The 23,305-nt window shown below is 48.8% G+C and overlaps 1 protein-coding gene across 1 annotated transcript; it reads left to right on the forward strand.

Moving 5' to 3' along the window:
• The first annotated feature begins 275 nt into the window (after positions 1-275).
• Positions 276-23,057, forward strand: SUPT6H (SPT6 homolog, histone chaperone and transcription elongation factor). The gene is made up of 36 exons (XM_065896396.1): positions 276-384; positions 1,164-1,322; positions 1,421-1,497; positions 1,827-2,019; positions 2,259-2,343; positions 3,192-3,465; positions 3,941-4,042; positions 4,290-4,406; positions 4,758-4,847; positions 5,049-5,191; positions 5,860-6,008; positions 6,165-6,263; positions 6,728-6,857; positions 6,944-7,094; positions 7,267-7,421; positions 7,622-7,817; positions 8,228-8,367; positions 8,480-8,597; positions 9,507-9,583; positions 9,843-9,978; positions 10,271-10,408; positions 10,487-10,654; positions 11,639-11,766; positions 12,896-13,103; positions 13,625-13,772; positions 14,208-14,350; positions 15,272-15,412; positions 16,959-17,154; positions 17,555-17,793; positions 18,349-18,462; positions 18,635-18,759; positions 20,486-20,598; positions 21,006-21,083; positions 21,180-21,346; positions 21,817-22,004; positions 22,265-23,057. Exons 1-36 carry the CDS (start codon positions 276-278, stop codon positions 22,449-22,451), a joined length of 5,181 nt encoding a protein of 1,726 aa, XP_065752468.1. The 3' UTR covers positions 22,452-23,057.
• Positions 23,058-23,305: the final 248 nt, after the last annotated feature.

Genomic DNA, 23,305 nt, shown 5'->3' on the forward strand with positions numbered 1-23,305 from the left:
TTTGGACAAGCAAGATGGTATATACAGAGCAGTCCAGTATAATTGCTTTTTTTAAGGTACACACGAGAGGGGCAATTGTGAGAGGAATGGATAATGGAAGAGATGGAGCCATCTGATTCTTACTCTCTCCTCCCAGGTAGAAATGATTGGGCAGATCAGTGGCACGTAGCTGAATGCTTTTTGTGGAAATGTTTAAAGTTCCTCTGTCTCATTTTTTATCCCCAACTCCTTTCCATCCCTAGTCATCTTCAGGCAGGCCGTGAGAAGCTGCAGCAATGTCTGATTTTGTGGAAAGCGAGGCCGAGGAGTCAGAGGAAGAGTACAATGATGAAGGCGAGGTGGTGCCCCGGGTCACCAAGAAATTTGTAGAAGAGGAGGATGACGGTGAGGAAGCCCCAGCCTCAAGCTTCTCCCCAGTATTGCTAAGCTTTGGATAGTTGGATTCTTGCTGATGAGAGGCTCAGGCTGAGCACAGAAGTTATCACACATGAGGTACCAGCTTGAGAATTTTCAGTCATTCATAGAAAATATTTACTGAACATCTGTCTGCTATATGCCAGGCACTGTACCTAGAACTAGGAATACAACATAAAGTCCCAGCTATCGTAGAGCTTATATTAGTGGGAGGGGACAGACAGTAAACCAATAAATAAATACATAGGTAATGTTTCGCTCTTTTAGAGACTTAACAGTGTTGGTATTTATGTACCCACTTTCCAAGTTCTCTGTCCAAATCCAACCATTAGGATCATCAGCAGAGTGGAACCATGAAATGGCTCTAGAGACAGAAAGGAAAATGCAAGCTTCATGAAAAGCACTATGGATGAAAGAAGGAATATAGCTACTGAGTTTATAAACTGAGAGGAAAACAAAGGTTACTGGTGGCTGTAAAGCCTCTAGTAATGATTTTGACAAGCCAAAGCAATTAGGAAGCTCATCTTGCCTAAATACAGATGGTGAATGTGGAAAAGAGATATTCTTTTCCAGAAGCTGCTCTAAGTCAGTGGTCATGTTTTTTGTATCTTTAGATGAGGCAGAAGAGTTAACATGGCATCCAGGTCATTAGGTTCAGAGCAGATGAGAAATAACAGTTAAGCAGGTGGCCCTGCCCCAGCCCCAGCCTATTTCCCAAACTGCATGCCTCAAACATGTATGTTTTCCAGATGAGGAGGAGGAGGAGGAGAACCTGGATGATCAGGATGAACAAGGAAACCTGAAAGGCTTTATCAATGACGATGACGATGAAGATGAAGGGGAGGAGGATGAGGGTAGTGACTCTGGTGATTCAGAAGATGATGTTGGCCACAAGAAGAGAAAACGCAGTGAGTAGCCTCTCCTTAGGTCAGGTGAGGATGGGGTGGAAGTCATAGTGGAGAAGGGACCTCCCCATCACCATGGGCAACCACTCTGTCTTCTCTAGCATCTTTTGACGACCGCTTGGAGGATGATGATTTTGATCTCATTGAGGAGAATTTGGGTGTCAAAGTCAAAAGAGGAGTAAGTGCCCTTTTTGTCTCTGTCCTTGGGGGTGAAGGAAGAAGCCCTTGAAATTCAGTGACTCTGGGGAGAGGAGGCACATCCAGAACAGTTTGGGGAATGTCAGCGGGGAGAAAGTGGCTCAGTATCACTGTGCTGTGGAGCCAGTGCTGGGTGCCTAGTAAAGGCTTGTCAGAGTTTCAAGGGTGGGCCTTGGGGCGTACTTGATGTGTCCTTTCCCATCTCCCTTGTCAGTATAGCTGGGCTGGGAAAATAGGAGTGAGACTGGAGAGCAGGGATCCTTATGCCAGTTCCCTCAGACCCTGACGAGGCAGGTTTTCCACCCCTAGCAAAAATACCGACGTGTCAAAAAAATGTCAGATGATGAGGACGATGACGAAGAGGAATATGGCAAGGAGGAACATGAAAAAGAAGCTATTGCAGAGGAGATCTTTCAGGATGGGGAAGGGGAAGAAGGGCAGGAGGCCGTGGAGGCCCCCATGGCTCCTCCAGAGGAGGAGGAAGAAGATGATGAAGAGTCAGGTATGTGGCATTAGGCAGGGAAGCCAGGTTGGGGCGGGGTGTTGGGATTTCCTACCCCGAACAATAGAATGGGAGACCATTGTTCAGCTACTGGCCCCCAGCATTTGACACAAAGAAGTTCCTTTTCAGGAACCTGTCTCCTCTTCTCCTCACCAACCACTCCTACAGTAGGAACTAAAGCCATTCAGTCCTGGCTCATCCCCTGCCTCTGGGCACTAACCTTTCCCTTCCCTATCCAGACATTGATGACTTCATTGTGGATGACGATGGACAACCACTGAAAAAACCTAAGTGGCGGAAAAAGCTTCCTGGATACACTGATGCGTGAGTGGGGTCTGGTGCGAGGTGGTGATAAGGGCATCTGAGTGGACCCGGGCAGGAAGGAGGAGGTCAGAGGCCTCTGCTAAAAATGGAACAGTCAGCTCTCAGCATTTTGCTTGCCTGCCCGTAATATCCTTTACCAGGCAGTGATGTCGGGCTGTTTCTAGAAGCTCTGATAGCTCTCTCAGCATTCAAGGGCCGTGGTGGGATGAAGGTGGAGGCACACACAGGCAAGGATCCAGCCTCTCTCTTCCACCTGCAGCTCCATGTTCATTTGTTTATTTATTAGTCTTCTAAATATAATTTTGTTAGAAGAAAGCTTTCGCCCTGAGGGAATACTATAATGTCTTAGCAGAAGATGGATCTACTGAGTGTGATGTGAAACCATGTGCCCTGTTGCTGTTTGATCCTTGTCACTAGCACGTGCCAAAGATGGGCTTTTTAATCTCAATAAATAATAGTTTCCCCGGGCTTCCTTGGTGGCGCAGTGGTTGAGAGTCCGCCTGCCGATGCAGGGGACACGGGTTCGTGCCCCGGTCCGGGAAGATCCCACATGCTGCGGAGCAGCTGGGCCCGTGAGCCATGGCCGCTGAGCCTGCGCGTCCAGAGCCTGTGCTCCACAACGGGAGAGGCCGCAACAGTGAGAGGCCCGCGCACCGCAAAAAAAAAAAAAAAGTTTCCCCAGAAATATCCCCCAGCTAAGCCTTTCCTCCGCAGTGAATATGCTTTTTTTGTTTACATTTCTCTTAACCTTTTTAGTCCCCTTGGGGTAGGTACAGGATCTCTGCAGGGGCTGCATTTGTCTCCTCTCACTGGAATCTGGGCCAACTGCCTTTTGCTCTCACCCACAGGGCCCTGCAAGAAGCCCAGGAGATTTTTGGTGTGGACTTTGACTATGACGAATTTGAGAAATACAATGAGTATGATGAAGAACTGGAGGAAGAGTATGAGTATGAGGACGATGAGGCTGAGGGCGAGATCCGAGTGCGCCCCAAGAAGACCACCAAGAAACGTGTGAGCCGCAGGAGCATCTTTGAGATGTATGAGCCCAGTGAGCTGGAAAGCAGCCACCTCACAGATCAGGACAATGAAATCCGAGCTACTGACCTGCCTGAGAGGTTCCAGGTAAGGAAGCACCAGTGTCTGTCCTGCTGAACTGTCATCAACTGCCCTGAGCCTCCTTGGTACAAGAGTTATAGCAGAGAAACAATCTAGCAACAATATTAACAACAACGGTATATAGGGGAACTTCCCTGGCGGTCCACTGGTTAAGACTCCATGCTTCCACTGCAGGGGGCGCGGGTTCAATCCCTCATTGGGGCAGCGCAGCCAAAAAACACCAAAAAATGGTATACAGGAAGTCGGCTTTGAACCCCATCTGACCAGGCGTACGGGAAGTCTAGCTCAACATAGACTCTCCGGTGGCTTATGGTTTCTTGAGCAAATACACGACATGCCTACTTCTTGCCAGACAACACTCTTCCGGGTACTAGAAACGTGTGCCTCTGGAGCACACGTTTTTGTCCAGAAGTAGTGCATGTTTTTGCTACGTGAGATACAAGATAAAGTCAGTCTCATGCTGATGCCTTATCCCCTGCAGCTCCGTTCCATCTCCGTCAAGGGGGCTGAAGATGATGAACTGGAAGAAGAGGCTGACTGGATCTATAGGAATGCCTTTGCCACACCAACCATTTCTCTGCAGGTACCCAAAAAAGGATGCTATATTTTGACATGAACCAGAAGCTACTTCATTAGGATGAGGAGCTGCTTCTCCCCTGCTCCAAACATCTGTGGGCTTAGTATAGAATAGCATGTGTGTGCGGGTATGTGAGGGAAATTTTTCTAGATTTAATCTGAGAAGGTCATCCTGTGACAAGAAGCGGTTTTGTGTGTGGTAAGACAGAGCAAGTAATGGTGTCATTGCTGTTTCTTTTTTCTTCTGACTGTAGGAAAGCTGTGATTACCTAGACCGAGGGCAGCCAACCAGCAGCTTCAGTCGAAAAGGACCTAGCACAATTCAGAAGATTAAAGAGGCCCTGGGCTTCATGAGAAATCAGCATTTTGAGGTAGCACCTCAAGCTCTAGTGGCCCACTGGTTAGAATTTCAACTGGGGGTGATGGAAAAGGTGGCTACCTCAGTCAGGTGGGGAGCCCCCTTCTGTCCGCAGCAGTGGTCCCTTGACTCAAGAAGCGTGAGGACCATAGACTCCAGTGATCCAGAGAACAGTGCTACCCCATTTGCAGCATTATCTTCTCCTGTTGGGGGTGGGTGAGGGAGAGCATGTGTCCTGGACGGGCCTGTGAGGGAGGCCAAGCTTCCTACTGTTGAATTTCCTGGAGCTGTTTATTCCTCTAACAAAGGGGGTCCTTGCAGATCTTTCCTCTCTGGCTGACTTGCCACCTCCTTGCCCCTCTAGGTGCCTTTCATTGCTTTCTACCGGAAGGAGTACGTGGAGCCCGAGTTGCATATCAATGACCTGTGGAGGGTGTGGCAGTGGGATGAAAAGGTAATATAGGGATCCATGCCCCTCAAGGGGTTGAGGGCTGGACTGGGTACTACCACTACTGGCACCCAAGTTCTCCTGTACGTATCAGGTGGCAGCCCAGACCCTGTCAGGCTTCCCCCAGGGTCTCCTGGTAAGGAACAGCATGGTCTTGGGTGTCCAAGGCTGAATACCATCCCTTACTCCTGCTTTGTCTTGTCCTAGTGGACCCAGCTGAGGATCCGTAAGGAGAACCTAACACGGCTGTTTGAGAAGATGCAGGCTTATCAGTACGAGCAAATCTCTGCTGACCCTGACAAGCCCCTTGCTGATGGCATCCGGGCTCTGGACACCACCGACATGGAGAGGTAGCATATGCAGGGTTTATTCCATTACAGGGAGCCCTCACACCAAAGGCAGGCCCCCGCCCTTCCACCCCCACCCCAGAGCAGCATAACCTTGCAAAATTCTCAGCACGGGACCCGTTCCTTAGAATCCCAACTTATCAACACGTCAAAAGTGATCTTTCTGACAGGGAAATTCCTGTTACTTATCCATCTTGGTATAAAAGGTTAAGAGGATCCGATAGTCATGTTTGCTTATTTATATGTTCCCCGTGGGAAAAGCTACATGGGAAACCAAACTACAACCAGAAAGTAGCTTGGTGAGCCTGGAATCAGAGAGGGGTGTGGGAGGGGAGCAGATGATTTTAGTGGCCAGCGGCATGAACCTGGGAAAGAAGGACAAGGACTGTCTCAAGGACTCTGAACCGGAGACATGCTGCCTCATCTGCCTCTCCCTTTTTGTTGCCATTTCTAACAACCACCAGCCACCACTTATTTGACATATTCCTCCTTTAAGATACCTTGATTGCAGTTAAGTCATGGTCTGGGGCCAATGCATGTCTTTAATAATTGGAGAATATAGGTACTCATCCTAGTTGGGATCTTGCCTCATGGGAATTGGACCTCTTGTAGCAAAACTGGGGTATACCCTTCCTCTGTGACAATTGAGGTCTTATGTCCCTTCCCTCCAGGCTCAAGGATGTACAATCAATGGATGAACTGAAAGATGTCTACAATCATTTCCTGCTTTATTATGGTCGTGACATCCCCAAGATGCAGAATGCCGCCAAGGCCAGCCGCAAGAAGCTAAAGCGTGTAAGGGAAGAGGGAGATGAGGAAGGTGAGTGTTGGAAAAGAAAACCTAGAGGCTTGGTGGCCATGGCCTTTCCAAGGATCCCCTTGGCCGATTACACTTCGGGGCTTCTCTACATGTGTCAGATCCTTGGGAGTGATTGGAAACCGGAAACCAGAGGACTAACTCATGTTTTCTTCCTAGGTGATGGTGAGGAGGCAGAAGATGAGGAGCAGAGAGGGCCAGAGCTCAAGCAGGCTTCCCGCCGGGATATGTACACCATCTGCCAGAGCGCTGGGCTAGGTAAAAACGAGCTGTATACATTCCCCAGTGGTCACTGGTAGGTAGGAAGAGGACCTAAAGGACCTCTGAGTGAGTCACCAGTCCACTTCTAACACTTGCTACCATGACCCACACCCACGCCACAGGAATGGTCCAGCCTCTCCCATAATTTCTGAAGGAGTGGGAAACACACGATCAGAGAGAGGGAGTTCATCCTATCTTTGAGAAGTTCTTTTACTAAACGTTAACTTCCACCTTAGTTCTGACCCCAGTAGTCACATAGAAAATTTCTACTTTTTCTGCTTTGTGACAGCCTGTTAGGTCTTTAAAGTCAGCGTTTTCACTGTTCACTGTAAAACATCCTGCTCCTGCTCATTTGTGATCCCTTTAAAGTCTAACGCCCAGAATTGCTGCTCTAGACTGAAAGCCAAGAGGTTACTGGGCCCAGCTGTTGGCTCACCTTTCACCCTCCTGGTTTGCTTTAGATGGCTTGGCAAAAAAGTTTGGGCTTACCCCTGAGCAATTTGGGGAAAACCTCCGGGACAGTTACCAGAGGCACGAGACAGAGCAGTTTCCTGCAGAGCCCTTGGAGCTGGCCAAGGATTATGTTTGCAGGTAGGCATTGCAGTAGGTGGCTGGCAGGAGGAGGGACCTGAGGGCAAAGATGTCGTCATCCTGCAGCTCCTCCATTTTCCCTACAGCCAGTTCCCTACACCAGAAGCTGTGCTGGAAGGTGCCCGCTACATGGTAGCCCTGCAGATTGCCCGAGAGCCCCTTGTCCGGCAGGTGCTGAGGCAAACTTTCCAGGAGAGAGCCAAGCTCAATATAACCCCCACCAAGAAAGGCAGAAAGGTAAGCCAGTTGAGGGGCTTTGATCTAGCATGTGTTCCAGCTCTGTTTGATTGAACTGAGTTTCTTGCCTTCACACTTAGCTGAGCTGTCTGCCTGAGAGCAGAGAGTCGGTCTTTTTTCCAAGGGTCAAGCCCAGTCTGTCTGTTGACTGATGATTCCCTCTTGTGTACAGGATGTGGATGAAGCCCACTACGCTTACTCCTTCAAGTACTTAAAGAACAAGCCTGTTAAGGAACTGAGAGATGACCAGTTCCTCAAGATATGCCTGGCTGAAGATGAAGGGCTGCTCACCATTGACATCAGCATAGACATGAAGGGGGTGGAAGGGTAAGCAAAGCTCTGGGCTGGGGGCTCTTTGGGAAGGGCTTGGTCAGTAGTCTGTTGGAAGGAGGGGTCCCTCAGGAATGTGAACCACACTTTCAGAACTGAGCAAACCACCGTCCCTGGCTCAGTCACTCCCAGTGTTCAAGGGCATTTGGCCATCACCTTTTCTCTGTCCCTGACACCACAGTGTTGTCTCTCCTCAGCTATGGCAATGACCAGACGTATTTTGAAGAAATCAAACAATTTTACTACCGAGATGAGTTCAGCCACCAGGTGCAGGAGTGGAATCGGCAGCGCACCATGGCCATCGAGCGAGCTTTGCAGCAGTTCCTGTACGTGCAGATGGCCAAAGAGCTCAAGAACAAGCTGCTGGCCGAAGCCAAAGAATATGTCATAAAGGTAAGGACAGGAGCTAGTGATCTTCAGTCACATGATTTCCCCAAGCTAGAGCTGAGAGTGAAGGCACCCCTTAATAGCTGTCCTATAGCTAATGGGGAAACACTGGGGGCAGGCTTAGTGTAACCTGAGAGGGAGTGCAAACAAGGTCACGGGTCACTCCAAGACCTCCCCACTTGAAGAGCCTCTTCCCTCCCTCCCCCACTGCATACACATACTCTTTGTTTATACGTCTGGCCTCTGTGTACTCTCCTATTTCTAAAAGCAAAGTGCGCCTTCAGGTTGTAAGTGTGCTGAGGGCTAGGAATGTGCATGCATATAAATAGGACCTTTGCAAATGTGTGCCTGCATCTGTTTCCTTAACCTACTTGGCGGGCCTGCTGGACGTAGTGACTGGTGTGCCTCCTCCGCAGGCCTGTAGTCGGAAGCTCTACAACTGGTTGAGGGTGGCACCCTACCGGCCGGATCAACAGGTAGAGGAAGATGATGACTTCATGGATGAGAACCAAGGGAAGGGCATCCGAGTCCTAGGCATTGCTTTCTCCTCTGCCAGGTAACTTCCTGTCTGGCATCACCCCTTATCTGTCTCCCTAGTCTCGTTCTTCTCTTACTCATATCCTCATATTGCTGATTATCACACAGTTCTTTTTCTGTTGGGCTGGCAGAGATCACCCTGTGTTCTGCGCCTTGGTCAACGGTGAAGGAGAAGTGACAGACTTCCTCCGGCTGCCTCATTTTACCAAACGGCGAACTGCATGGAGAGAGGAAGAACGGGAGAAGAAGGCAAGTGACTAGGACAGGTTACCAAGTGTACATCTTGAGCACATCTTATACTTCAGTGGGGATAAGAGTTTATGGTCTATGTATATGTATAACTGATTCACTTTGTTATAAAGCAGAAACTAACACACCATTGTAAAGCAAATATATCCCAATAAAGATGTTTAAAAAAAAAAGAGTTTATGGCCTAAGCAACATCCTGTGCAAGACCCTGATTATCTCTGACTTGGTCCCTGACCTCTTAAGTCCTGGGACAAGTCTCACTTCCGTAGGCAGTAGATGGCACTCAAGTTCTAGTGCAGAATTTCCTTCTGGCTTGAAGCCGGTTCCTAAGCCTTACGTGCTTCTGGGAGCTGCCATAACTGCCTCTGTTTTTACCAGCATCTGGGTCAGCTTGTTCCAGGAGCTGAAAGCCAGTGTGGCATTAAGCCAATCTTTTCTCTGCTTTAGCATTTGTGTTTCTACCAGGGAAAGAGAAATTTGAATTCATCTCGTGTATATGCTTCTGATTTTTTTTAGCATAAAGGTATCTTTCAATTTTATTGACAGAGCTCCATTCTAAAAAATAATTTTCAACAAACAGCTCTTTAAAAAAAGAAAGAAAAATCTTAAAGTGGAGATTAGAATAGTCTTGACTGCCAGACAGTGGTTTATGTTAAAAAAAGACTTAGGTATGTTTAGTTAACCACAACTCAAGTATAAGCCAGAAGTGTAATAATCTTAGGAAATATTAACAGAAGTACAATATTCAAACTAGAGGTCCTAGTCCCCTCGTCTTGTCTTCCAGTTTGACAACGTGTGATGCATCATTGTTCTGTGGTCTTGTAAGGTCTCAAGCTACTTAGGGAGAGAGAAGTGCTTGAAATCTCCCTATCCTCAAAGTCCTTCAGCTCCAATTTTCTTTCACTCCAGGCTCAAGACATTGAAACTCTAAAGAAATTCCTCCTGAACAAAAAGCCTCATGTGGTGACAGTTGCAGGAGAGAACAGGTAGGGGTACCAGGGGATTGGGCCAGGCCTGGCTTAAAGTCACTCATCCTTTATTGTTGAATCTGCTCTGTCCCTGTTACAGAGTAGGCATGCGCCTGTGTAGAGCCTTGGTAATATCCCCATCCCCAGGGGATATCCCTGGGGATATTGTACCTCTTTGTCTTCAAAGCTCTCTCCTCCCCCACTCCCAGCCATGAGATTGTTCATCCCTGAGAAACTGTCCAGAAATATCCCTGACCAGCACCCCTCATTCCTCCAGGGATGCCCAGATGTTGATTGAGGATGTGAAGCGCATTGTGCATGAGCTGGACCAAGGTCAACAGCTGTCCTCTATTGGGGTGGAGCTGATTGACAATGAATTGGCCATTCTCTATATGAACAGCAAGAAATCAGAGGTAATGCTGGAGCCCCACCCTTAGGCCCTGCACAGGCAAGAGCTATCAATCCCAGGGAGTTGGGGAAACAAAGATTGTGGGGGCACAGGACTGCACCTGTTCACTTACCTATGCAGAGGATCTCCATTGTGCCAGTCATGGTTCAGATAGGGAGCCCCAGAGATTAAATTGGTCCCAGGAAAAATGGTCCCAGAGAAGAGAAATTGACTTAAAAAGCCAGGCGGTTTGGATTTCCTCTTGCTGTTAGAGCTGAGGAGACTTTATGGCCCTGCTGACCCTCGTTTGACTCTAGGCAGAGTTCCGGGATTACCCTCCTGTGCTGAGACAGGCAGTCTCCCTGGCCCGGCGTATCCAGGACCCTCTGATTGAATTTGCCCAGGTTTGCAGCTCTGATGAAGACATTCTGTGCCTCAAGTTTCACCCCTTGCAGGTGAGTAGGATTTGACAGATAGGCCCAAGTGGACAGAGTGGCACAATAACCTTATCCCTGCCTGCTGTGTGTCGACAGGAGCATGTGGTGAAAGAAGAGCTGCTCAATGCCCTGTACTGTGAATTTATCAACCGAGTCAATGAGGTTGGAGTTGATGTCAACCGTGCCATTGCCCACCCCTACAGCCAGGCCTTAATTCAGTATGTCTGTGGCCTGGGACCTCGAAAAGGGACCCATCTCCTAAAGGTAGGATTGGGTTGAATCAGAAAAAAGAAAAGTTCTATTTCATTGAACCTTTACTTTGCCAATATGCTTTGACAGGCAGACCAAGGTCAGAGAGGTAAAGGCACTTTACCTCTTGCCTAGAGTCATGAAGCTAGAGAGGGTCAAGAGTCAGACTTCAGACCAGGTGGCCACAGTCATGGTCTTCACTACTGCACAGTGGTGGCTCATGGAAGAGATAACCTGAGCCATGATTTAAAAGAAATGGAGGAAAGCAAGAGTGTACTAGACACAGACCTCAGGATAGTGGGGGTTTTTGTTTTTTTGTTTTTATATATATATATGTATTATTTATTTATTTTTGGCTGCATTGGGTCTTTGTTGCTTCATGCAGGCTTTCTTTAGTTGTGGCGAGCAGGAGCTACTCTTCGTTGTGGTGCGTGGGCTTCTCATTGCAGTGGCTTCTCTTGTTCCAGAGCTCGGGCTCTAGGCGCACGGGCTCAGTAGTTGTGGCACGCGGGCTCTAGAGCGCAGGCTCAATAGTTGTGGCGCATGGGCTTTGTTGCTCCGTGGCATATGGGATCTTCCCAAACCAGGGCTCGAACCCGTGTCCCCTGCATTGGCAGGCAAATTCTTAACCACGGTGCCACCAGGGAAGCCCAGGATAGTGGGGGTTTTTTCCCTAGTGGAAAAAAAGGATTTCAATACAGAGGAGGGTATGTAGTGATCTTCAAGAGTATTTGTAATTTTTTTTTTCTTAATATGGGGTGGCTACTTGACTGTATCATTAACTTTGAAGCAGTACGTTAGGTATGTATTATCTTTGCTTGGCATAGTGTAGTCTTTTAACATAATTTTTTTAGTAGCAGTTAGTATGGTGTAGTGCTCAGTTAGATATCGGGGTGTGGCGGCAAAATTCCCATCATGGAGGGTTTCCCAGAGACCTGAAAGCAGGCTGGGAGGTGGGGCCTGCCTCCTGCTCCAGCTTACTCCAGTCTGCTCTTCTAGATCCTGAAACAGAACAACACCAGGCTCGAGAGCCGGACCCAGCTGGTCACCATGTGCCACATGGGTCCCAAAGTCTTCATGAATTGCGCTGGCTTCCTCAAGATCGACACGGCCTCCCTGGGGGACAGGTGATGCCCTCTGCCTGGGTGGGCCAAGAGGAATTCTCTTGGGCTTTGCTTTGGGGATTCAGGGATTAGGGCTGTCAAAGGGCCACAAGCTGTTTAAATTAGGAAATGTTTTAAAGCAAAGGTGAGGAACCTTTATTTAGTCGAGCCTCTGACCTATGGAAAAGATCAGTTCAATTATGTGAAGCTTTTTTGTGAGAGAAACATAAAAAGAACCAACTTAGTGTATAAATTAAGGACAGAAAACATAAGACTTGGTTCAGTAAACACATACTTGTTCTGTTGTTAATGGTTTGTTGTGGCTAGATAAGGGTGGGAATAGAAGGGGCAGTGGAGAAGCAGTGTGGGGGTCTGAGGCATAAGGAAGGGGGAGAGAGATTTGGTATGTTTTGAGATGATGTTATTGAGAGAAAGTTCTATTCACTTGGACTTTGGACTTCACTATTGACCTCTTCCTCTCCAGAAGTTATCAACTCAGTCTTTGGAGGATCTTTTCCACGGGCACATAGCTCCTCATTCAGTAATGGAAATCAGTGGGGAAATAGGCTTCAAGTTCTAAAACTTCATTTTCCACCCAGCTTTGCTGTAACACTCCACGAATAACATAGGTCCATGTGAGTGCACGGGCAAGACCAGCCTGGGAAGGCTTTATGGGGGAAAGTAGCTGTCAGCAAATTCTCAAAGGTCTTCTTCCCCCTTCTTGTTTTATCTTATTATAAGACTTATATAATATAAGTTCATGATATAAAATTCAACATATAGAAATATTATGCAGAAAGTGGAAGTCCCCCATAATCCCACCCCCCAGAGATAATTACCATAACAAGTTGATGTATACTACAACTTTTCTAAATTTTATTTTTGCTATGCATTTACTAACTACCCATTTACTACAAAAATGGGATCATACGGTTCATAGTGTTTTGCAGTGCATTTTTCACGTATCAATATATTGTGGCCATCTTTCCATGTCAGCACACATAGATCTACCTCATTCTTTTTAATGGCTGTATAGTATTCCATTGTATGGAGGTACCCTAATTTATTTAACCAGTTCCCCATTGGTGGACATCTGGGTTGTTACTAGAAGCTTCTCGTTATATATCCTGCCCCTTTTCTGCCTTTCCTTCAGCACTGACTCATATATTGAAGTCCTTGATGGTTCCCGAGTTCACCCTGAGACCTATGAGTGGGCCAGGAAGATGGCAGTGGATGCTCTGGAATATGATGAGTCAGCCGAGGATGCCAACCCTGCAGGGGCCCTTGAGGAGATCTTGGAAAACCCAGAGCGACTCAAGGACCTGGACTTGGATGCCTTTGCAGAAGAACTGGAGAGGCAGGTAGGTGACAGTGTAGAAGGCCTGGCACAGAAACTATCCCAAGTGGCCTAGTTGAGAGGAGACTTAGGCAGCAAGTCCTCAGAGAATTCCTAATAGTGTTAGTGTAGGAGACCTGATCCTTCTCCCTCCCCGTGCTGTACTGGGTTTCTCAAGGAAGTTTTCAGTCTGCTTATTAAGGAGCCGAGGACGTCTCGGAGACTGCTGTATTCATTGTTGGGGGCACATTGCGAGGGAGCTGGGAGGGGGTGAGTAGCAGGGTTTCCTTCTAGGCCCTCTTTCCTCCTTTCCAGTGGTGCGGTTTTGCATTTGTCTGTTTTATACATTGGGGTTCTGTGAGGCATTTTTATCAGAACAGTGTTCCATGGCTAAGAAAAAGGTTGAAAACCTCCTTTAGTAAATGTTGGGGGGAAAGAAGAGAAACCCTGACAGGAGCCAACTGGCTTACTTCTTTCATTGAAACCCCTGATGGCTCAGTTGGGGAGCAGTTGCAAGGCTCTTCTTGACGGGGGCTTCTTCCCCAGGGCTATGGTGACAAACACATCACTCTGTATGACATCCGAGCAGAGCTGAGCTGTCGGTATAAGGACCTCCGGACAGCCTATCGCTCTCCCAACACAGAGGAAATCTTCAATATGTTAACCAAAGAAACACCAGAGACCTTCTACATTGGTAAATTCTGTGTCTGTTTTTTAGCTGGAGGAGGATATGTAGGGGTGAGGGGATGTGTTTACTGTACACATTCAAACCAAGCAACAGTTACAGCAGAATGAGGCAGGTTTGTACTGTAGGTGGGAAAGACCAGGGAAACTTTTAAGAAGATTATAGCGCCCTGAGCTGGAAGTCAAAGCTGAGTTCAAGGTCAGATTATGCTTTTAACCTGCTGCTGTGGGGTCTTCATGGGGTCAGTCTTATGGCCTCATTTTCCTGTCATCAAATGAGGGGGAAGATCTCCCTTTTCGAGGATGTGAAGGAAATCAGTGGAGATGCTCTAGGACAGACGTTCTGTCACTAAATGGCTGGTGGGAAGGAGTTACCTCTCCAGTTCTCTTAGCCTGCTTCCTGTTCTCTTCTTCCCTTCCCTCTCCTCCTCTCCCCTTACTCCAGGAAAGCTCATTATCTGCAACGTCACTGGCATCGCCCATAGGCGTCCACAGGGTGAGAGCTATGACCAAGCAATCCGCAATGATGAGACAGGGCTATGGCAGTGCCCCTTCTGTCAACAGGACAATTTCCCTGAACTAAGTGAGGTACGTGCTGCATTGTTACCATGGTAACTCTGAATTTCCTTTATTGGATGTTCTCAGTGCCCTAGAAAGGAACCAAGAATGGGGATAGTTTAGATGACACTTTACCAAGTGAACACACAAAGAAGGAAGAGGGCTGGAATGCATATAGGCCTAACATGAAGTCCCTCTGTATGCTAGTCAGAAATGATCTATGTGGTTTTTTCTGTTCTCGCTCAACCCTTAATCCTTGTTTCCCATTCTCTGAGGATGTAGCTCAACCAGAGTAGAGACAAGAGGATATATGCATTTCTCACATACAGTGTAGGTAGGCACTGTGTCCCTCTGCTAGTTAGAAGGTATCTGTAAGGCTCCCTTCAATTTTTTCATTGTCCACACACATCTTAATTTTTCCCACATTCTTCTAGACATCATCTGCTTTTCTCATGGTTAGAACTCATAAAAGCCATCCTGAAAGCTTTTTCTGGATCCTCAAATGTTATTTAGGCAGACTGTAAAATAGACAGTTTCTTAACTTTACCCAATAAAAGAAGCTGGTGAGATTTGTCCAGGTTATAAAAGAGCCAAGGTGTGCCTGGTTCACTGAAATGAGTTGTTCTGAGGAGACTGACAGAGATATTTCTTATGCCCACTAGGTCAGAACAGAATGGGAGAGAGGGGCTTCAGTTGTAGCTGGAGGGACATATAAATTAGATTAACATAAAAAATTGGTCTGATGGCCAGTGGTGCCAAGCATGAGTTATGAGTCAAGGGACTTTGGGAATATTCAAATTCTGTGTTGCTGGGTGGCTGAGTCGTTGTGTTCTCACATCATGATGCCAGTGTCAATGGTAGAATGAATTACAGCACTCCTGGCAGCTCTTTTCTGAATGTGTGATCTCCAGAATCTTAATGATCAAGCTCCTCTCCTGATGCCCTCTTTAGGTCTGGAACCACTTTGACAGTGGTTCATGCCCAGGCCAGGCCATCGGTGTCAAAACAAGGCTAGACAATGGTGTCACTGGCTTCATCCCCACCAAATTCCTCAGCGACAAAGTGGTAAAGCGGCCGGAGGAGCGAGTGAAGGTAGGTGAATGACTGGGGTAAGGCCCCTGGTGCAGTTTTCAGCTGCCCAAATCAGGCTGGCTTTGGGCTGTCCCCACCAGGAGTTAGGCTCTGTTCCCAGTGGCTCCTGGTGGGGAGCATTTCAGAAGGATTTATAACCAATTGAGTGAAGTCAGGGCGAGAACCGTCTGTCTGAATGAGGAGCAGCTTTTGTGCCCTGCCTTTGTGAAATGTCATCAAATTGCCGGCCCTTTGAGAGAGGGCTCTCTCTTCCTGTGTGGGAGGCTGTGGTTTAGTCCGGCGGGCAGGAAGCAGGGCCCAGCATTACGTGCTGGGAAGCAGAAAGGCTAAGCTCCCTTTCTGTTCTAGTATTCTCCTGTCAGAGCTGCCATTTGTTCTGCACACACTAGATACCAGCCCTTGACATTTACATATGTTGACTCAGATCTCACAGCCTGATGGGGAAGGAAATAGTACCTTCTTTTTTCAGAGAAATTTGAGTGCCTTTTCCAGGATCAGCTGGTTTGTTAGTGATACAGCTGGTACCACATCTGCCAAATTCTCTGGTTCTAAGTGTTGTGAACCCCTGAGCCTATGGACTTAGGAAGGCTGGGGAAAGACATTCCGAATACAGGCATACCTGATTTTATTGACCTTTGCAGATACTGTTTGTTTGTTTGTTTTTACAAATTTAAGGTTGGTAGTAACCCTGCATCGAGCAAGTCTATCAGTACCATTTTCCCAACAGCATTTGATCACTTCGTGTCTCTGTGTCACATTTATGTGTGGTAATTCTCACAGTATTTCAGACTTTTTCATTATATTTGTTAGGGTGATTTGTGACCAGTAGTCTTTGATGTTAGTCTTGCAGAAAGATTAGGACTCACTAAAGGCTCAGGTGACGGTTAACGTTTTTAAGCAATAAAGTATTTTTTAACAAAGGTATGTACATTTTTTAAAACATAATAGTGTTGCACCCTTAGTAGACTGTAGTGTGAACATAACTTTTATATGTACCGGGAAACTAAAACATTCTTGTGACTCACTTTATTGTGATATCTGCTTTATTGCGGTGGTCTGGAACTGAGCCTGCAATATCTCCAAGGTATGCCTGTAAATGAAGCTAGGGAGATTTTCAGAAGGAGAGCCATGCAGATGACTGGGTTTTGTCACTCTTTAGACAGAAGGGCTCAAATCAGGGGTAAAGTATAGAAAATAGCTACTACTTTGCTTTCCCTCCAAAAAGGGCAGCCAGACTTGGATCACATCCTAGCAGCAATAATTAGGCAGCTTTATGAGAAAAGGGAATATTACCAGTGACAGAATATGTCCCAGGAGGCTTCAGTTGGTTTTTCTGCCTAGAGTGGGAGGCATCAGTACAGGGCACAGACTATAGTCTGCAGACGAAACTGAACTCTGAACTCCTGCTAATCTGCCACTCAGTAGCTGGCTGGCTTTGGGCAGTCACTCCACCTTTCTGCCTGGACTTTGCTTTTCTCACATGTAAAATAGGGCATCGGGCTAGACCATCTTTGTCCCTTCCAGCTCAAATGTTCTGTGGATCTAGGTGGGAATGACTGTTCACTGCCGCATCATGAAGATTGACATCGAGAAGTTTAGTGCAGACCTGACCTGCCGTACCTCAGACCTCATGGACAGGAACAACGAGTGGAAACTGCCCAAGGACACCTACTATGACTTTGATGCTGAAGCAGCAGACCACAAGCAGGAGGAGGACATGAAACGGAAGCAGCAGCGGACCAGTGAGTGTGCCCATGACCATGCCTGTGCACCCCAAGTCCTGGCAGCTCTCCCTCTGCAGGATGCACTGCTGACTGCTCAGCTTCCCAGTGGGAGTGAGTGCTCAGCTCTGAGGTGCCGAGACCCAGAGGCATCATGAAAGGGAGCCATTGGCAGGGCTGGAAGCTGGGGTCTTCTTGGGTCACATTTTCTTTGCTAATGCACTGTGACTCTTAAAGCTTCATTCTCTCAGCACCCAGGGGCCCAGGTTAACATATCATTCGTATCAGAGAATCCAGGCCCAGAGAGGGTGAAAGAGTCTCAGAATTCAGTAGTGGGTCAGAGATTAAGCCATGGCCTGTTCCATTGATGTTGGCTCCCAGTCCCATCACCTGATCTATACTTCTTTCCTGCTCTCTTCAGCATATATCAAGCGAGTGATTGCACACCCGTCCTTCCATAATATAAATTTTAAGCAAGCAGAAAAAATGATGGAGACCATGGACCAGGGTGACGTGATCATCCGACCGAGCAGCAAGGGTGAAAATCACCTGACAGTGACCTGGAAGGTCAGTGACGGCATATACCAGCATGTGGATGTGCGGGAAGAGGGCAAGGAAAACGCCTTCAGCCTGGGAGCCACCCTGTGGATTAACAGTGAGGTGAGAGGCAGCCCCTGCCTGCACTAGCATCCCCACTCCTGCTTCCAGAAACAAACCACTCTCACCTTAGTTACTGGTATGCGTTGTATTTTAGCTACACAGAGCAACAAAACAGGAGGTTGGTTATGAAATGAGTAATTTGATATCAGTTTTGTATATTTTGCACTTCTTTCCCTGTTCTCCAGATTTTAAAATAGACTAGAGAACCGCTGGAGGAAGAGGAGAAAATACACATGCAAGCGCTTCGTGCACAACACACACACACCAAATTTCTTTGTCCTGTTTTCAGTGGAGAGAAATTTTATGAAGCCCCCTATTGTTCCCAAGCACTAAGGGAGAACTAAAGTTATGAATTAAAGGATTTTGTGCCTTGTAAGCTAATAAATCTGGGCATGACTCAAACAGATGGATACATTGAGGGGACTTTGCAGCAGAGTGAGGCTGCAGCAGGGCTGGGAAGTTCCTCCCCTCCAGTGGGTTCTCTTCCAAGTGGATTTGATGAAAGGCTGAATCTCAGCTCTGGATATGACAGTCGGGGCCTTTTTCTTCCCACAGGAATTTGAAGACTTGGATGAGATTGTTGCCCGCTATGTTCAGCCTATGGCATCCTTTGCCCGGGACCTTCTGAACCACAAGTATTATCAGGACTGCAGTGGTGGGGACCGTAAGGTGAGCCCAGGGCCCTGCAAGGGATGACACCTCCCAGTCACTTAAGGATGTATGGTTTCCCTTCAGTGTAGGGGATGCTCAGCTGGTGAAGGAGGTGTACATCATGTGTGAGCCAGACATTGTGTACCAAGCATGCTGCTATCCCAACCTCTCCCCCTCATTCTACCCCCAGAAATTAGAGGAGCTGCTCATCAAAACTAAGAAGGAGAAGCCCACCTTCATTCCCTATTTCATCTGTGCCTGCAAGGAACTGCCCGGCAAGTTCCTACTGGGATACCAGCCCCGGGGTAAACCCAGGTGAGCACTGGTGCTGAGAAGGTGCTGCCACTGGGGTCCACAGATAGGCTAGCAGGCCCCCAAACAGTACTCTCTCTGGTTCTGCTTGACTGCCTTTCTCCTCTTATCTGTTTAGAGTGGAGGTGGAGGTTGGAGGTGGGGAAAGAGGGTGATGATTTAGAGGCAAAAGGCAGACTGAATAAGAAAGGTTCTTTAATCAACCCTGTGAAAAAGAGTTCCCTTCACCTCTTCTCCCTCCCAGAGAGTGATAGAAATCACCAGACACTCTCTCTACCTGACTGGCAAAGATGGGGGCCAACACACTGGTCACTCCTTCCACTCTCTGCTTCACCCTCACCAGGGCTTTTCAGCACACGGTGGCTCACTGTTGCTGTGGTGAGCCTGTGCTGAACGGGGATAGGTCAGGAAAGCATCTCTTCCAGTCACCAACCTGCTCCGCTCCCTTCTGTGTATGACTGACAGGCTGGCCTTCCTAGGTATTCCTCTATCTGAGTCCCTCCTTTGTTCACCCTGCATCAGACAAAGTCTGATTTCCTTAGGCCTGCTTTCTTTGTGTCCGTTACCCAGACTGATAGCCATACTAGCCTTCTCTACTCCCCCATCCTCCCTTCGGTCCTTGGCCAGAGCCTGTGCCTTTCTGCTCTTAGTCCTGTACTGCTCGCACATGATGCACAGTGTGGGCTCTATTAGGAGGGGCTCAGAGGCCAGAGGACAAGGAGCTCTGGACTCTGGACCCTGCACCATCGTGGGCATTTCTGGAATATTGTGCTTGTTTCTGAGAAGCCTTTTCTGACTCACCAGCATGCTTCCAGAAGATGGCAGCCAGGGCCATGTGGCGGTTGGAAACTATCCCATGAGCAACAGTTGAACAAACAGGGGACTTTAACCAGGAGCAGAGGCAACATGATAGCGTCCCTTGGAAAGGGGTACAAACTCCTTGTGGTGCAGAATGAACAACAGTTGGGTAGAAGATCTAGGAAGCAGGTTTCAGCTTAATATGAGTCAGCACATTGCCATACTTATTAGCGTTGACTGTTGGCTGTTGACAGCTATCCTTTACTGAGCACAATCTGTTTTAAGTGTTGTGATAAGTGCTTTATGTGTTGTCTCATTTATTCCTTATACCCACGCTATAGGTTTAAGTGTTGTTATCCTCATTTTACAAATGAGGCCGAGATTCAGGTTTAGTAACTTGGTACAAGCCATATAGGTGATGAGTGGCAGAGACAAAACTGGAACAAGGACTGGGTCTGAACCCAGAGCCCATCCTCTGATCCACTCTCTGCTCTGGCAAAGTGTTAAATAAGGGCAGACCAGCCACCGTCAAGAAGCACTTCCAGATTCCAGCTCGTGGGGAGCTGTGCTTTGCTGCCCTGGGAGGCCCCTCCCAACCCTGACACTGTGATCTCAGTAACCCTCACCTGCAGTGTGCTGCCGACATACTGCAGCACAGGACGGTGGCCCAGCCCCCAGCAAGGCTTCTTCTGGCAGCCTGAACATAGCACACCAGGGGCTGCTGACTCCTGGCGTTGCCTGGACTCTGCTGTGCCCTTCTCACCTCACCCAGAGTGCAGCCTCCTTTTACAGGGTCAGGGACTGGCTCTTTTATCTCTCCTTTCCCCCAGCACCCAGTGTGGCTACTTCACATGGTGGAAATCTGCTCTGGCCGCTCTCTTACAGCTGGCCACAAGTGGTATCTGATGCACGTTTCCTCCCAAAATCCCAGGATAGAATATGTAACAGTGACTCCAGAAGGATTCCGGTACCGGGGCCAAATCTTCCCGACTGTGAATGGCCTTTTCAGATGGTTTAAGGATCATTATCAGGATCCTGTACCAGGTGAGTTCTACTCTCTCTGACTTGTGGAGTGTGGTTGAGGGACGTCTAAGTGCTGAGTCAAGCAAGTGCTGAGTCAGCCCTTCTACAGGAAGGGCTGAGGCCTAGGCTGTCATTGTAGTTCTCTTAATTCCTATTCCATCTTCTACTTTGCCTGTACAGCGTCCCTATTTTTTTTTTAATTTATGTATTTATTTGGCCACACCACGTGGCTTGTGGGATATTAGTTCCCTGACCAGGGGTTGAACCCATGCCCTCAGCAGTGAGAGCGCAGAGTCCTAACCACTGGACTGCCAGGGAATCCCCCCAGCTTCCCTTCTTTCCACCCACCTCAGTACCTCTCCCAGCCCCCCAGTTGTAAAACCAGAAGTAGGTTTCTGGTGAGACATAATTTGGGCCATTTCTTGCAGGCATCACCCCCAGTAGCAGCAGCAGGACCCGGACACCTGCCTCTATCAATGCTACCCCAGCCAATATCAACCTTGCAGGTAAGGAGCTCGTGCCGGGGACTGGGGGTAAGAGGGATGGAGCTAGAAGGACTGTCACCTCTAACATGCCCATCTCCCACCTCTGTGTGCTTACAGATCTGACACGGGCTGTGAACGCCCTGCCCCAGAACATGACCTCACAGGTGTTCAGTGCCATTGCTGCCGTGACAGGCCAAGGCCAGAACCCTAATGCCACCCCAGCGCAGTGGGCCTCCAGCCAGTATGGCTATGGCGGCAGTGGAGGGGGCAGCAGCGCTTACCACGTACGTGGCTTGGGGAGGAGGCTCCCTGCAGAGGGTGGGGAAGGGTGAAAGGGAACGGTCATCCTTTACCAGCCTGTGTCCATAGACTGGCCTCTGCAGTGCCCACCACGAGGGCCTTCCTAAGGAGAGGGTGCTACCACAGCATTAGGAACTGTCTCCAGCAGATGTTCCTTTTTCTCAGGCCCATTTAAGGGGAACGGGAATGAGAGAAGTTCTGACCTTTCCACAGTCTTTTGGGATCTTTAGAATCCTCAAGCCTCTAGCAACCTCAAGTGGTCAAGGGTGCACTGTGGTGTCGTGCCAGGTCCCATCGGGTTGGCCTGCCTCTGCTGCTCAGAACCACACACTGCTCAGGAGAGGGTCAGCTGGAAGGCTCTGGATGGAGCCCAGATTTTCAGCTTGCCAGAAATTCACAGAAAAACCAAATAAGCACAAAACCCGTCCCGATTCAACTGTTCACCCTTCTCCAGGTGTTCCCGACGCCAGCCCAGCAGCCGGTGGCCACGCCACTAATGACCCCCAGCTACTCCTACACAACCCCAAGCCAGCCCATCACCACACCACAGTACCACCAGCTACAGGCCAGCACCACCCCTCAGTCTGCCCAGCCCCAGCCCCAGCCCTCCTCCAGCTCCCGGCAACGGCAGCAGCAGCCAAAGTAAGTATACAGATGGTGGCACAGAACAGGTTATTAGTAGAGGGAGGTGCTCTGGATCTTCTGACAGCCACGGCCCAGGTGATGTCCCCAGCAGGACTACTTTCTGGGAGAAGAGGGAAGAACACAGTCTGTCAGCAGGCCATGGCTGCTGTCCATAGAGGCGAGGTCCATTTCTGCAAGAATGGATGCTCACCAGTGATTGCTGGGAAGGCTTTCTTCTAGGGAGTCCCAGTCTCAAAGGCCCTTGTTCTCCCTCCCAGGTCCAACAGCCATGCAGCCATCGACTGGGGGAAGATGGCGGAACAGTGGCTGCAGGAGAAGGAGGCAGAACGGCGGAAACAGAAGCAGCGGCTGACACCTCGGCCCTCCCCCAGCCCTATGATCGAAAGCACCCCCATGTCTATTGCTGGCGACGCCACCCCACTCCTGGACGAGATGGATCGGTAGGGGGCCTGCTCCTAGGACTCTGGTTACCTCTGAGGCTGGGAGAGGCCTGGCTGCCCATTGCCTCACTCCTTGCCCCTCCTTTTCTGTCCATAAAGTGGAGTGAATTGACGTTCTCTTTGGTGGTCAGCCTGGATGGGTGACAGTCTGGATGGCCTTGCGCACTTGAGCTCAGTGTACGCTAGGCAACAATACTCCCACTCCAGGTCCTCACTGACCACCTGTCGTGGGACCAGGCTGGGAAGGGAGTGTGGCAGGGAGGAAGAAGAGGAAGAAGAAAATGAGAGTGGAACAGTTTTGTATTCTACTCCCTACAAGCCATTTTGAGCTTCTGCTCTCACCTGACTCTGGGCTATGACGGAGCACCAGCTCAGCACGTGAGTCTCCCCCAGCTCTCGTGGGGAGATGAATGCTATTTATTCAGTTTGGGACAGGAGAGAGGAGGGAAGGTATTTCTGACCGATACCAACAGCTTGGGTGGCTATCAAAGCAGGATCACAAGGGACGTAGGGGAGCAGTGCTAACCTGCCCAGCCCCGCCTGGCTGCCCCTACCCCCTGCTGCCACGCTTCCTGCCCGTCATTTGAATAAACAGTGTTTCTACAGAGCACTTGGCAAAGCCTCTCTCCAAGTCTCCAGCTCTTGAGGGGGAGCTTTCAAAGCAGTGTTTGGAGCTCTGAGGGCTCCCTTGACTCCCTCTTCCAGGCCATCAGAGAGGCAGGGACTTAGAGAGGAGCAGGTGGCTTCTGTACCATGTTGCCTAGGGTCACATCCCTGCTCCACTTCCCAGCCCTGTGACCTTGAGCGAGTTCCTGTTGTCTCTAAGCCAGCTTTCTTATGTGTAAAATGGAGATGATG

Source organism: Phocoena phocoena, chromosome 19 (genome assembly GCF_963924675.1).
Source record: "Phocoena phocoena chromosome 19, mPhoPho1.1, whole genome shotgun sequence".
NCBI classification, from domain to species: Eukaryota; Metazoa; Chordata; class Mammalia; order Artiodactyla; family Phocoenidae; genus Phocoena; species Phocoena phocoena.

Excerpts from the sequence above, each read along its gene's own strand:
- SUPT6H (XM_065896396.1), top strand. The coding sequence starts at position 276 with ATGTCTGATTTTGTGGAAAGCGAGGCCGAGGAGTCAGAGGAAGAGTAC. Across the intron at positions 7,095-7,266 it reads CCACCAAGAAAGGCAGAAAG|GATGTGGATGAAGCCCACTA; the intron begins GTAAGCCAGTTG and ends TCTTGTGTACAG. Across the intron at positions 21,347-21,816 it reads GGGGCAGCAGCGCTTACCAC|GTGTTCCCGACGCCAGCCCA; the intron begins GTACGTGGCTTG and ends ACCCTTCTCCAG.